This window comes from Salvelinus alpinus, chromosome 3 (assembly GCF_045679555.1).
Source record: "Salvelinus alpinus chromosome 3, SLU_Salpinus.1, whole genome shotgun sequence".
NCBI lineage: Eukaryota > Metazoa > Chordata > Actinopteri > Salmoniformes > Salmonidae > Salvelinus > Salvelinus alpinus.
In genome coordinates this window covers 63,621,157-63,636,489 of record NC_092088.1, presented here as the reverse complement: position 1 = coordinate 63,636,489, position 15,333 = coordinate 63,621,157, and the positions used below count along the sequence as shown (strand labels likewise).

At 45.5% G+C, this 15,333-nt stretch overlaps 2 protein-coding genes across 12 annotated transcripts in view; one reads left to right on the top strand and one right to left on the bottom strand.

Moving 5' to 3' along the window:
• The window catches only part of LOC139571108 (slit homolog 1 protein-like), a 174,411-nt gene extending 167,021 nt beyond the window's left edge, over positions 1-7,390 (top strand). For 4 of the 11 annotated variants that reach the window (XM_071393662.1, XM_071393660.1, XM_071393664.1 and 1 more), the window contains 5 exons: positions 164-366; positions 1,601-1,889; positions 2,066-2,277; positions 3,022-3,054; positions 3,211-7,390. In XM_071393662.1, the coding sequence (XP_071249763.1) occupies positions 164-366; positions 1,601-1,889; positions 2,066-2,277; positions 3,022-3,054; positions 3,211-3,449 (976 nt within the window). In that variant the 3' untranslated portion in view covers positions 3,450-7,390. The remainder of the gene's footprint in view (positions 1-163; positions 367-1,600; positions 1,890-2,065; positions 2,278-3,021; positions 3,055-3,210) is intronic. The other 7 variants (XM_071393670.1, XM_071393669.1, XM_071393668.1 and 4 more) reach the window with 3 other exon arrangements.
• Positions 7,391-7,702: 312 nt separating this feature from the next.
• LOC139571107 (ligand-dependent corepressor-like) overlaps positions 7,703-15,333 on the bottom strand; it is a 48,385-nt gene continuing 40,754 nt past the window's right edge. Inside the window, exons 7-8 of the mRNA XM_071393658.1 lie at positions 15,078-15,210; positions 7,703-14,842 (exon numbers count right to left, since the gene is read on the bottom strand). Coding sequence (XP_071249759.1) covers positions 10,091-14,842; positions 15,078-15,210 — 4,885 coding nt within the window. The 3' untranslated portion in view covers positions 7,703-10,090. The remainder of the gene's footprint in view (positions 14,843-15,077; positions 15,211-15,333) is intronic.

Genomic DNA, 15,333 nt, shown 5'->3' with positions numbered 1-15,333 from the left:
ACACATACACACAGACACATACACAAATACATAAGTGCAAGTGTAACATTTTAACAGCAACCAAATGTTTAATACATGTTTGTCCTCCCCTCTTTTCTTTGTCTGTGTTTCCTCCACTCCCCCCTGTATTTTTCTCTGTCTTTCTCCCTCGCTCTGTCTACAGTACTGAGACGATCAACGACGGTCAGTTCCACACGGTGGAGCTGGTGACCATTGACCAGATGGTGAACCTGTCCATTGACGGGGGTCTCCCCACCACCATGGATAGCCTGAGGGGGGTCCGGCCCCTCAACGGGGAGGCTCCGCTATACGTGGGGGGTAGGGGCCCTCTCCAGAACACACCTACTTCCTCCTCCTCTGCTGCAGGCACTACAACTACTACACTACTGTCAATGTCACCACCCCCACCGCAACCCAACCCCAACCCACCACCACAACCAACCCCCAACCACCCCCCCATCCCAAAACCCCAACCACCGCAAGCGAGCTATATCCCGACCCAATCCTGCAACCTATCCAACTCCAATCCTCAATCCACCCAGTCCATCCCCCAATATGACTGTGTTTGTTAGAGCACTCCAGCATACACACAATACACACACACACACACACACACACACACACACACACACACACACACACACACACACACACACACACACACACACACACACACACACACACACACACACACATATACTGTAGGTAAACACCCCTATAAAGCCACACACTCCTGCCTGACAATGGTGTTATTACATATAAAGCCATACACAATCAGCAACACAATGTACTAATATAGTAATATAGCCCCTGTCCCTTGGCCCTATGAGCATCACCCCTTAATGCCCACAGTATTCAGGATACATACAGTATTCAGGATACGTACAGTATTCAGGATACATACAGTATTCAGGATACATACAGTATTCCTAACATATAATACATCACATAGTCTTCTATTCTATTTCTATGATTCCTACTATTTCATTTATCCTTATAAAACACACTCCTATAGGTCCCTATCTCTGTCCTACCAGACACAGTCTTCACTCTGGATATGTGGCGTGGTTTCTTGGCATGGATCATCATTTTCCTGGTTTCTTTTCTTCACCTATACAACTTATACTCTGTAACCCGACTAGCCGTTCTTGGTATCAAAGCATTGATTGTTGAAACAGAATTGATCTGATATCAGAAATGCCTGTGTGTTCAGAGTATGTGATGTGATGTCTTGGTGAGGTGCTGTACTGTGCTGTGGTGTATGTTTGTGACTGTATAGAAGAGTACACATCAGCCAATACCCCTTCTCCTTTTCACTGTCCTCTGTTTCAAAGACTCTGTGCCTCATATACTGTCGTTTCAGAATTTAATTAGTGTCAAACCACTATTATATCAGAAAAACTCTTGAATTGAAAATAGTCAAATGTAAATAATTGTATCCAATTGCATATGTCTCTTTGAAAAAGCCTCTTTCTTCATTCCATATCAGTCTCTTGTTAACGGTTTCTCTGTTTTCCTGTTCTCCACTCTCATACATCTCTAACCAACATCTCCCTTCTTCCTCCTATCTCTCCTCCCCCTCCTATCCTCCATCTCTCAGGTATGCCCGTGGACGTCCACTCGGCGGCCTTCCGGCTCTGGCAGATCCAGAATGGCTCCAGTTTCCACGGCTGCATCCAGAACCTGTATATCAACAATGAGCTGCAGGACTTCACTAAGACCCAGATGAAGCCGGGCGTGGTGCCGGGCTGTGAACCTTGTAGGAAGATCTACTGCCTGCATGGTATCTGCCAGCCGGACGGGGCACAGGGACCAGTCTGCCACTGCCAGCCGGGCTGGAACGGACCACACTGTGACCAGCCGGCCACCAACCCATGCCAGGGCAGCAAGTAAGTACTGGGGTTATGATGATAATGCATTGCATTTCAACTGGTTTTCACTAAGTCTCAAAATGCAATTCATATGAATGGTTTGAGACAAGTCTTTACATATGTTCAACCCAAGACTCTTAGTCTTAGCTGATTGATTGATTGCTGATTGATTGATTTATATTCCCTCTCCCCAGGTGTGTGCATGGCAAGTGTATTCCCCTGGACCTGCAGTCGTACCGCTGTGAGTGTGTGGAGGGTTACCGTGGTGCCCTGTGTAACCAGCAGGGGGAGCTGTTTAACCCCTGCCGCAGCCATAACTGTAAACACGGGCGCTGCCAGATCTCTGATACAGGAGAGGCCTACTGCCACTGTGAGGCCGGTTACACCGGAGAGCTCTGTGATGCAGGTAGGAGACACACACATTACTACTGTAGATACACCGGAGAGCTCTGTGACGCAGATAGGAGACACACACACATTACTACTGTAGATACACCGGAGAGCTCTGTGATGCATATAGGAGACACACACACATTACTCCTGTAGATACACCGGAGAGCTCTGTGACGCAGATAGGAGACACACATTCATTACTACTGTAGATACACCGGAGAGCTCTGTGACGCAGATAGGAGACACACACACATTACTACTGTAGATACACCGGAGAGCTCTGTGACGCAGATAGGAGACACACACACATTACTACTGTAGATACACCGGAGAGCTCTGTGATGCATATAGGAGACACACACACATTACTACTGTAGATACACCGGAGAGCTCTGTGACGCAGATAGGAGACACACATTCATTACTACTGTAGATACACCGGAGAGCTCTGTGACGCAGATAGGAGACACACACATTACTACTGTAGATACACCGGAGAGCTCTGTGACGCAGATAGGAGACACACATTCATTACTACTGTAGATACACCGGAGAGCTCTGTGATGCAGATAGGAGACACACACATTACTACTGTGGATACACCGAGGAGCTCTGTGATGCAGATAGGAGACACATACATTACTACTGTAGATACACCGGAGAGCTCTGTGATGCAGATAGGAGATAGAATGTGGACTGTCTGGCATCCTAGTTTACTTAGTTTGTCTCTGTTGTTGCTTGTCTTTGATACCAACAGACCAAGAGGTAATCCAGCCTAAACCAACTACAGGTACCCATGAAAGGATGATTTTGTGCCTGAAACATTTAGCATTTCTTTGTTTAACAACTTTCTTAAAATGTATCTTAATGTTAAGGTGAGGGGCTTCTCTTGATGTTCATCATACCATAGTCTCAGAATGTGTCTTTATCGTTCCTCCACCCACAGAGTCAGAGTGTCGAGGGGAGCCTGTGAGGGACTTCTACCAGGTGCAGCGTGGGTACACCATCTGTCAGACCACACGCATGGTCTCCTGGGTAGAGTGCTCCGGCGCCTGCGACACGGGTGCCTGCTGTGCCAGCCAGCGAATGAGACGCCGGAAATACACCTTTGAGTGCAGCGATGGGACCTCGTTCAGCGAGGAAGTGGAGAAGACCATCAAGTGTGGCTGCGTGGGCTGCATGTAGCACGCTTCACACAAACCTGCTACCGCCACCACCGAGCGCACCAGAGGGAGAGCGAGAAAGCGAGAGAGAGAGAGAGAGAGAGAGAGAGAGAGAGAGAGAGAGAGAGAGAGAACCGGAGAGGAGGAAGAAGTAAGAGAACAAGAGAGTATAAAGAAATATATATAAAAACCTCTATCTATATATTATGGACAACAACGTTTGTAAAATAGGACATTTCCTCCCCTTCCATGGCTGTGCGACATACAGAAACACAGAGAAAACAAACATCAACAACAACATGGAGAAGTGTGAACAACAACAACAACCAAACCATTGTATCTGCAACATTGTTTTGAAGGGTTCTAGAGATGCAAAGGTGTTGCGTTCAGAGCCATCCATCAACCCTCATACACACCTGGTCTAAACCGTTGGCCCCTTGGCTCATCCATCCATCCATCAACCCTCATACACACCTGGTCTAAACCGTTGGCCCCTTGGCTCATCCATCCATCCATCAACCCTCATACACACCTGGTCTAAACCGTTGGCCCCTTGGCTCATCCATCCATCCATCAACCCTCATACACACCTGGTCTAAACCGTTGGCCCCTTGGCTCATCCATCCATCCATCAACCCTCATACACACCTGGTCTAAACCGTTGGCCCCTTGGCTCATCCATCCATCCATCAACCCTCATACACACCTGGTCTAAACCGTTGGCCCCTTGGCTCATCCATCCATCCATCAACCCTCATACACACCTGGTCTAAACCGTTGGCCCCTTGGCTCATCCATCCATCCATCAACCCTCATACACACCTGGTCTAAACCGTTGGCCCCTTGGCTCATCCATCCATCCATCAACCCTCATACACACCTGGTCTAAACCGTTGGCCCCTTGGCTCATCCATCCATCCATCAACCCTCATACACACCTGGTCTAAACCGTTGTCCCCTTGGCTCATCCATCCATTAGGCCTCAGATAGCGGAAGCACCCTCTGCTTTCTTTGCTTCCTGAAGGCAGCATGTGTAATATGACGTCCGGCCTGGTCAGGGTGGCAGGAGGGAAGAGATACAGAGATATAAAAAAAAACGACAGAGGGAGGATAGTAGAGTTGGGTTGTAGTTAAGTTTGGTTAGGCAGGGCAGGACAGGACTGGGCTGAGCAGGAGTTGGGCTGGAACTGGACTGTAGCTGGTGTGGGCTGGTATATGCTTGCCTGGACTGTAACTGAGTTGAGCCGGGTTAGGTCGGGTTTAGATGGGCCAGATTGTAGTTGAGCTGTGCTGAGCAGAGCTGGGGCTAGGTCGGGCTATATCTGGGCTAGGCCGATTTCTTATTGGACTATCCTGGAGTTTTCAGAACAAGAGATGTCCATTCTTTTCATTACTGATAAGACCACTGCACTGAATACCAGCACTGAGAATCACAGTCATTTGCCCTTCACAGCACATAAACACAACATGCACGCATGCACCACACTAGAGGACATTCTTGTCTGAGCAGAAGGGTCGTTCCATTAGAAGCAGTCAGAAGGGGCTGTCTGATACACATTGTGAGGCAGGTAGACCTTCCATTCCCCTACAGTAGGCTATAAGCTATACCCCCACCTGGAGCAGGCAGTACCCGGTGGAGACCAATCCCCCAGCATGCATTGCCTCAGGATGATTTGCATAAGCCCTCCCCCTTTGAGCAGGAGGATGATTAGGCCCCTCCCCTCAATGCCTGCAGTATTAAATGTGTGCAAACTGTTGCATGTGAGAAGTTTGCAAATTGATATGTAGAGCTTTTTATTATGTTTATTATTATGGAACAAAAAGGTTCAGAATATTTGTTTTGTTACGTCTAATTTCAATTATTTGTTTTGCATTGTTTTGTTTTTATTTGTTATTATATTTTGTTTTCTGATGTAACCTAACACCTTTAGCCCTCTCTTTATACAGAAATGCCTAACAGATTCTAATATATATATTTGTATTTCATTTTGGTATAGTATTTTTATATGTTAAAGAGTAAATCTTTGTTTTCTGGAAGCTTCTATTGGAACAGGCAGGATGGCATTTGATTGGTTCCCTAGCTGTTTTTATTTGTTAATTTCACTTGCTCAAACAAGGTAGTTTGTAATTGTCCAAAACAAGGTAGTGAATGGTTGGCCTTGTTGTGTAGGCAGCAGTATTGATGTAGAAACATGTTTAATATTGTATATGTTGTCTTCCATGTGAATATGACATCTAATTCATTTGAAAGTCTGTGTGCTGTTTGTTTTATTTTGTATTTATTTTATCTTAAAGCTTTTTCCTGTAGAGTATAAAAGGCATAATAATTGTTGCTGATTTTCAAAAAATAAAAATAAATAAAAAAGTTAAAATAAAAACTAGTGTAACAAAAAAAAGCTGTAAGGTATTTGTGACATCACTTAATAGCCAGTTATGACAGTATTTCCTACCCTCTGGCTCAGACACATTCCTCATTGGCTGTTGGGCCCGAGTGGGTGGAGTTAAAATGCAAATGAGTGGGCTGCCCCTCCCACTCTGAAATACATTTTTCCTGTATTTACTATACCATACTCTGAAATATTGTGAAAGGGTTCTGATCGTCTTGTGTTGATTTTGTTTAAGTATTAGGCTGAATTTCTGTCATTTTAAATTGGGGACATTTTCCGTGGTAGAAGTAATTATAAGATTTAAGTGAGTCTGCTGTAGGAAGCTTACTTATTGTGGATGTTCACAAAGATGGTGTCTACATTTTGCCTGCATTAAATTGGTGCTGCCATCTTATCATTGTACTGTGGTGGGAGGTGAAAAGATGGTGAGGCCATGGGCTGAATGACAGCAAACTGTAGACCTGCCATCTTTCTGTACATTTACCATTGGATCCACTTACCGCAATCCTATTTTAACATGCACAGATAATGCCTGGATTCAATCTGTAGTTTGAAGTTCAGCGTTATAAGGTCATTGAAATTTAAAGGCAATGTTCCCGCGTTAGCAGACTGCATTCACGGTAAATGAATGTAGCCCTAGATGTCCCCATTCTGACTGGCTATAGAACACGAATCAGAGATGAAAAGGTGCCAATCGCAGAGTAGAACAGTCCAACCTGAATGTATAAATGTGTATAAATATGAATTGAGCTCACTCCTGAAGCGGTATGGTTCAGCTGTTATCCTGTTTAGTTTCCAGTATAAAGAGACCACACCCTCTTTGTTTTCTAAGTGGGAGATCTACAGGACGGGTTTCCTGCGGAGTAGGATGAAGTTGCCCCTAGACACAGTTCTGTGGTCAGTTTGGTGGTTTTCCCCACTAATGATTAAGGTAAAGCTTTGGGGACGGAAAGCTGATCCTAGATCTATGCTTAAGAACAACTTCTACCCAGAGCGTCCTGTTGCAGTGGACTCCTTGTTTGCCCCAATGTTAACCTTGTCTTATATATCCCTGAGGTTATCCTATGGTGTCCACATTGTATGATATTGATGAACTGTCATCCTTTAGCTTAACGTTTAGCTCGATGCCTCGCAGATTTCAACATGAGTTTATCACAGCTCTCACAAAAAGGACTTTCATACTTGCAAACATGGATATTGATCATCGCAATTCAGCCGGATTCCATTCATTCTAGGGTGAAACCTGTAAAGACTCATCCACCATCCGCGAGAGAACTGTACTCCGTATCATGTCATTGTGAAAAACGCAGCGTCTCTGTTGTATTGAACTGGTTAAAAAAAGAAGAAAAAAGAAGAAAAACTATAATAATTCTCTGGTCTGTTTCCTACAGATGTGCTACTTCTGTTGCTTTGGTTGTGTTTCGTCGCAGGTGTGATGGTGGGATTGAACTGAAGTCCCAGTGATGCTGAATGTATGTAGTATCTATCGATCTATCTTTATCTATCGCCACCGACAAAATGTTTACTGAACCCCCTCCACTTTTCATTCATTAAACTTTAATGTGTGTGCTTTTAACATGGACTCTTAACGTGTCTCTTCATTGGTTTGAATGGAGTGTGTGTGTGATTGGGGGGGTAGGCAGTGCTACCCAAGTTGGAATAAGGGGTTTGGTTTTGTTCTTTATACAAAGCATGAAGGTACATTGGAGGAAGAGTACAGTGGAATGTTAATTGTATTTCCATGATGGTATGACGAACATATGAAAGTAATACTTTGATGATTTTATAAAGTGAGGAATACAGTCGTTTTAGTTAAACCTCAGAATGACACAGTAGATTAGTGAAAGATAACCAGTGAAGATGGAAAAACGAAGCATGACACAAAATATACAATTCAAACATCTTTATATCAACTCCAGCAAGAATACAAAGTCACTAACTTCAAATATGTCTCATTATTGGGATTAACACAAATACATCAGTTATTTATTTTCCAATATACAGAATCCCAAACTATAAATATCCACAGTAAAGAATAAAACATGTTCAAGTTTGATATTTGGTGGACTGCTTCATGTAGATCTACTGTATTCATTTATCTAGAGGGGTTCTTAAATAACAATATAAAACATGAATTATACCTTTTTGCATTTACAAATTATTACGTTTAAAGTGAAATAACCATAATAAAAATAACTGTCCTAAAATGTTTTCTTTCTTTTGACAAACGGAGGTCAGGCTATTGCTGAAGTACGGAAGCATCAAGAAAACATCTTCCTGAAACAAAATAACAATCTGAGAAATAAAATACACAGAAATAAAACATGCCAGACAGGTTATTTCTATAACATTGGGATATAGTACAGACTGATCATTTACAAACACTTTTTCTCTCCAACAATTTTCATATATGGTCACCAGGGGTCAGTATACTGCAATATAGTCCAAATTACAGGCAAACACACCCTACCGTACAAGCTCAAAGTATGGGCAAAACATATGCATCTAACTTTAGATACAACCTGTGGCTCTATGTACTGTAGCATCATTCCCTGGTATCTGCTCTCAAACAGCAGACCTTAAAGTGACCCCCTTCCAAAACAGGTGACCAATGACATGTCTTTCAAGGGTTTATCATCAGTCATTAATGCTCATTCAGTACAAGACCCAGAGAGGAAAGGTAACATCCATGCATAGTCTTAGTTAAAGTTTCCGCAACAAAAGCTAGTTTTCAGAAAGAACAAACAAATACATGTTTAATAAGAATAGCTGTGGTGAATACTGCACTTCAGGAGTGGGCTGTTGTTGCACAGGTAAAAGACTGGAGAAACAAGCATTTAAATGTAAACACTACAGGTAGCTAAAGTACATGCAACAGCATGTAATGATCACACCAGAGGGAAAACATCACCATTAAACTAACGAGAATCAGAGAATATAAGGGACAGGATCAGAGATACAAGTGAGGCATGTGTTAATATCTCACATGTATTGCAAATAAAAATAAAAATAATTTGTTAAAATTTCAAAACAGAACTCGGACAGTTTTTGAAAGTTAAACACAGCTAGGATAACAACAGTTATAAGGCTACTGCTCAGGAACAGAAATAACCCCAGAATCTAAAATGAAACAAAGACACGTCAAAGAGAACTCATTAGAATAATAAACCATGATGCTCCTTCACACATTCAAAATAAACAGTACACGATGAGAAGCAGGGTGGGCTTATAGCAGGAGGACAGAGGAGAATAGGGAATAGGGAACATGTGGGACTGAACACATGGAACACATGGAGGGAAGTTGTGCATGAACATCTGTGTATCAGAAGATACACAGATGTGCATGAAGATACACAGATGTGCATGAAGATACACAGTTGTGCATGAAGATACACAGTTGTGCATGAAGATACACAGTTGTGCAGGTCGGCACCAATGACCAGCTCTATACAATAACCCGGAGAAGAGTTCTGAAGGACCACGTCAACATGACACAATGTGTGCAGACCTGCACCAAATCCATATCTAGAACACTCCCTTTCTCCTCCTACAGTACGTGTCTGTGCAATGGCCAGAGAATCGAGGCTTCACCTGTTAGCAACACATTACTTTACATCTGATGAATAAGGCACCTGATCACAAAAAGTCACACACACTCGCACAACTCTTTGATCACGAGATGGGCTGGAGACATTGATGAATATAGGCTATAGATCTAAGAATGATGTTCAGTGAAACCTGGGCTAATTTAAATTGAACGATTGGCTTGCCATGCTGTGCTGCAGTCAGAGAAAATCAATATTTGTTTTTAGCAACATGGTACTGATGTTTTCATGACATTATTACTAAACCACACAATTTTTTTCCCCCACAAGCGTGGAATAGAGACTTCTGTGATCTTTACAAAACACTAGGACAAACAAAAAGTTGGAGGACATGGCATGCTGTAGTCGGAATAACTAATAAACCTAGCATCAAACCAAAACAAAAAATGCTGATATACCCTTATAAAATAATCTCCAGCCCAGTTAGAGAGAATTACACAATACCAAACCAGAGGCCAGATGGAGTTTTGCCTCTGTATAACAACACTGGTCTGATAGGTACCCTCTCAGAAAACACAGCAAACACACCAGACTTTAAATATCTTCCCGTCACCATTTGCATTTTGCCTTTGAAGCTTATCAAAAGTGTTGGCATTGCCAAGCTCCCCCCCCCCCCCCCCCCACAGCTTGGCTGTTACATTCTTTCTGCACACTACTGTAGCTATTTCTAGCTATTTCTTCCTGGTCCGCTTGGCTGGATTCTGTGTGCTCTCCTGGCTTCTTTTTGTGGCAGCCTTCAGAGTCTCACTCTGAGCTGGTTCATTTGATCTCTTTGTGGCAGGCTTAGAGTTTGCACTCTGAGAGATTGAGGGGGATGGAGTGGCCTCCATCTTCCTTTGTGACCTTGTGAGTACCTGGTCAGGAGAGCCTGGCGTTTTGACATCCATGTTCTGTTGAGACTCAACCTCACTTTCAGCTTTCAACCTCACGCCTTTAATTTCAGGGCCTTTAGTCTCAGATACTCTACTTTCAGAGCGTCTCTTTTCCACCTCTGCCTTCTCTGCTCCAACCTGCTGTTTGTTTGATTTCGTTTTAGGGGTGATGGAAGGACCAAGGTTTTTTTTCTGTGCTTTTGGGGTCATCGCTCTTTGGGTAGACCTCTGTGGTGATGCACTCTCTTTCCTACTGAGATCTCTTAAGGTTCTACTGCTGCTGCTAGTCTTGACTGATCTCTCCTGGACAGCAGCTTTTACTGGAGTCTTTCTACTAGGAGATGACTGCGCTCGCTCTGTTTTGACTACACTTGGCTCCTTCACACTTTTATCTCCAGAAACAGATGATTTCTGCCTCTGGGCAGTGGCCGGTTTCAGTTTAGTTGGTTTTGCCAATTTCGTCTTTGGGGCTTTAGAGGGTTTGACTTTGGAAGCTTTGAGCTCTTTTCTTGGGGCCCCTTTTGGCTTCTTGGAGCTTTGTTGACCTTGCATCTTCTCACGTATATTGGAGTACTTCCGCAGGATCCGAGCACTGGCTGGGTTCTTGGCCTTCGCTGAGGCCTTCTGGCCGTCGGTTGCCTGTGTCTCTGCAGAGGAGAGATAGGCTTTGGTGGAGATCCGGGTGGCCGTGGTCAGCTCTCTCTTCTCCTTCCCTTTGGGCGTACTTGTACTGACCTCCTGCTCCAGGGCTTTAGCAATCAGCTTCCGGCTCTTAGGGTTGCTCTTCACAGGGGAAGCGATGGCAAACTTCTTCAAGTGTTTCTTCAAGCGCTCGGCTTGCAGGCTAGGGAAGAACCCTTTGGACAGCCCTTGGGACATACCGGGGAAGAGCAGCTGGGTCTCAGAGGGAAGACGTGTGTTCACCTTCTTTACGATGACCAGGGATTGGGTTTCTGTTGACTCCATGTACCAGCGGCAGATACTGGCTAGGTCCAAATCATTCTTGAAAAGCATCTGGACAAGGGAGTACCTCTGGTGCTCCGAAGACTTGGGCTTGCGGACCCGGCGCTTGCTCTTCCATATCGCTGCCTGTCTGTCTGCCTTGTTCTTGTGTCTGGGCGTTGGTTGTCCCTCTTTGTCTATCTGGACCCAGCCTCTATGCATCTTATCGAACGTGGTGTTGAGAGTAGATATTTTCTGTTGGTTTTCCTCTATGTCTAGTAATTCCAGGAACTTGTGTCGAGACTGTACTGGGGGCTCTAGTTTGGGCAGGAGGAGAGGAGTGACTAAGCTGGAGGGCAGAGGAGAACTGACCAGCAAAGGAGAATCCCTTAGTGGAGACTTGATTATCCTCTCAGGTTTGACCTTGATGGGTGATGTGAGTCTCACTGGGGATTTCAGCCTCATGGAAGATGCCACTCCACTCCTTTTCTCAGCTGTGATTGGAGCACTGGTTGAGGACGTGGGTGACCTCTGGACTCTCAAAGCGGACTTTCTGTTCTCAACCGCAGTCGGTGGAGTTGTCGGGGTAATGGACTGGCTGGCCACTTCAGTTTTACTACTCTCACTCCTCAATGGCATTCGTCCAGGTTTGTCTGAAGCACTGCTGATGGAAGACTTGCTGAAATCTCCAGATAGAATTTTGTTATCCATTGAAGTTGGTGCCTCTGCCTTCTTCAGCAAAGTTGGTTCCTCTGAATTCTTCAGGGAAGTCAATTTGCTTGGTTCTCCCTCAGATGGAGCCAATTTGCTTGGTTCTCCTTCCTTTTGGGGAATTATTTTGTGTCTTAGTGGACTACTATGTGCTTGCGCCTCACTCTTTTTAATGCCTGTACCCTCTGTGAGAGCAGAAACCTCCTTGCTAACTTGCAGACTCACAACCTTTTCAACTTCCTTTGCTACTACCACCATTGACGACCTGAGCTTTGGTCTAGTTTGCACCCTAGTTTCCACTGCAGTGTTCTGTGTCTTGCTGGGTTTGGGTTTTGGAGCTGGCTGAGCTCTCTCAACTTTCAGCTCTTCAGAGCTCTGGGTGACTGCACTGGGGACGATAGGAAGAAGAGGAGAGGCAACGGGGAGGGGAGGGTTAAACTTGATGCAGGGGAGTGGGAGGGAGGTAGATGGTTCTGGGGGGACAATGAAAAAGCTCTGGGTGACTGCACTGGGGACGACAGGGAGGGGGGCAGGGAGGGGGGGCGAGGCGACAGGGAGGGGGGGCGAGGCGACAGCTGCTCGCTGTTGCAGTCTGGCTGATCTGAGCGGGTGTCTGGGCTCGGGGTTCCTGGGGGAGTCGATTGGTGTGTCTGCGACTGGAGGAGTGTCAGGAATGCTCAGTCTTGCTGTTATAGGGGCCCTTGCGTCAGACGTGATCTGGCTCACTTCCACAGGGGTCTTCGTGTCAGGCAGGTTCTGAGTTGCTTTAGCTTTAAAGGTTTTTGTGGGATGTTTGGACAAAGGGATTTTGATCAGTTCGGCTGGAGGGAGTGAGACTTGAGGAATTTCTGGCATGTTCTCAGAAGGTTTCTCGGATTGTCTCAGAGAGGTCTTAGTGGGGCGTTTAGTCTTCGTAGGAGTAGACTCTGGGGTGTTTTTAGCTGGCCGTTCACGCAAACATCTGTCAGACTGCGCTATAGGTCTACCATTCACATATCCACATATATTCATATTCTCGGTCTCAATCACTGCAGTTTCCTTCACCTTTGAAGGAATCACCCGTGCTGGAATACCCTGTTTTTCAGAACACCTTGGAGGTGACTGTTTCACAACTGCCTCATCTGCCTTTTTAGAGGACGAATCAGCAGCTGTCTTTTTCTCTTCAGGCACATTGTTGCCGTGACCTGGAGCCCAGTCTGGTTCGACCTGCACCTCCATCCTTTCACTCTCTGTGGGAACCTCAGTGCCAACTTCTCCTCCAGAGCCCTCAGATGGTTTCTGGTCAACTGGACTCTGAGGTTCCAGTGGCTCGGCCTGTTCTTTATCAATTGCACTTGCACTCACTACCTCATTCTCCTCCTTGTTTCCAGTGCTCTCCATGGAAGGGCTCAGGGATTCAGATTCCTTTTGTTGGGTTTCAGAGATGACGTGCTGGCCCTCTGGCACACTCTGCAGCTGATCCTGGACAAGCTCAGCTTCTTCTGATGTCTTATGTGATGGGTTCACATCTTTCCCCATCACCACCTGCTCTGGGCTTTCACTCAAAACGATGTCATTAATGACACTGTTTAAATCCTGATGTGCGGTCTCGACCACAGTACGAGCTAGACTATCCTCTGGTGCTACACTCAGCCTTGGTTGCTCTGAGTCTGTCCCTGCACTCTGCTCGTTCTCCACTGGGGGACACTGTGTAGGAGATGGAGGGGCAGTCTGTTCTTTGCATTGACTCTGGTCTGTCTGACTAGTCTCAACGATTAGCTCCACCTCACTGGCTGATGTTGCTGCAGTCTCTACATCCCCAGCCAACTCCCTTTCAGCTGAATGCTCTGAGGGAGTTCTCTGACTGACCGTCTCCAAAATACCTCCAATGAAGGGCATATCCACAAGAGGTACACCCTCAGGCTTGCCAAGCAGCTGTTTAGGGGTGACCAGAGTGTTGAGATCTGGCATTGGAGTGAGAGAGTTGCTACTATAGTTGCGGGCAGACTTTCTGGCTAATGTACGGACAGTCTTAAGCTCCCACATCTCCTCCACGTACATGTGACCTCTGGTGCTTTTCCTGGCGTTGTGTCGCGGGAGCCGACGGTGCTGCCATTTCTGGAAACAGTCTGTGATTGGTTTGTCAATGTAGACAATGTCGCAGTGGCCGAGATCAGGGTCGGTTACAAACTGACACACCGAAGAAGAGTCCCTAGGCCGATGGTAGGAAGACCCCTTCAAGGTCTTCCTTGCTGTCCTGGGGGAAACTGGGGGTATGATGGTGGGTGTCTTTTGGGGTGGACTCTGTTTGACCAGCGTATCTCTGGTACGTCCAAAGGAGCCTCTTTGTCTTGTTGGATGATTAAGATCATTGTGCCTTTTCACAGAGGAGCTGAGGCCATCGCTGTAACCATCTGCTCTGATTGAAGAGTCAGAATTACCCTGCTGTTTATCCATAGTACCGGCGCGAGCAGGAAGAGAGGTGGTGAGCACACAGGACAGCTTCTTACCATCAGCCAGGCTGCTGGACTTCATGATTTTGATCTTTAGAGGAGCATGGTCACTAAGAGGTTTACTCTCACCGTCCTCTGTGCTTCTGAGAAGGTTTGCCAAAGCCTTAGACTCCCCTGGGCCAGATTTACGGAGATCTAAGGCTGGCCCAGCGGCCCCAGGTACATTTCTAGACACATCAGTCTCAGGGGTCTGCTCTGGGGCTGCCAACCTGCTACCAACTGTCTCTCCCCCCTCCACCGGTCCTTTGGGAGTGGAAGCCATGGGAAGTTTCTGGCCAGTCCTCCCCTTCTCCAGGGTCTCCAGGCAGGGTTCAGGGCTAGGACCCTGAAGGGTGCCATGCTTGACTGAGCAAGAGGTTTTGAAGGCAGAGACTGGTGATGTGCTGGAGGAGGATATAGTCTTGACCTATAACAAAGAGAACAATGAGGTTATTCAGTACCTTAACTTAGTTATTACATAGACAAAACATATTCACGCCACAGAGCCTTAGTCTCTAACTTCAAGGCTGTATCTTTTTGTTAATGTATTAGGCATCTGCGTCCTCTGTTTTGTTAGTTATTGTCCCTGGAAGGCAATCAGAAATTATCTATTCAAATGTACTGAATTGAAAATACACAATGAGAGCAATGCCTATACAGACCTCTGTCTGTAGGAAGCCCAGAGCGTCGACAATCTGCCTCTGGTGATGCACACACAGCTTCGCCATGAACTGCTCTAGTGTCGAAGTGGACTGGAGGTCCCTGGCCTTCGCTGGACTCAGCTCCAGACATTCACTGCAAGACAAACAGTTCAAGGATGTTTATATTTAATGTCATGAATATAAATGTAGGCTTATAATTTTCCAAAAGCATATAAAAAACATTTTTATGGAAACTATTAGAAAGGAAAAAAATAAG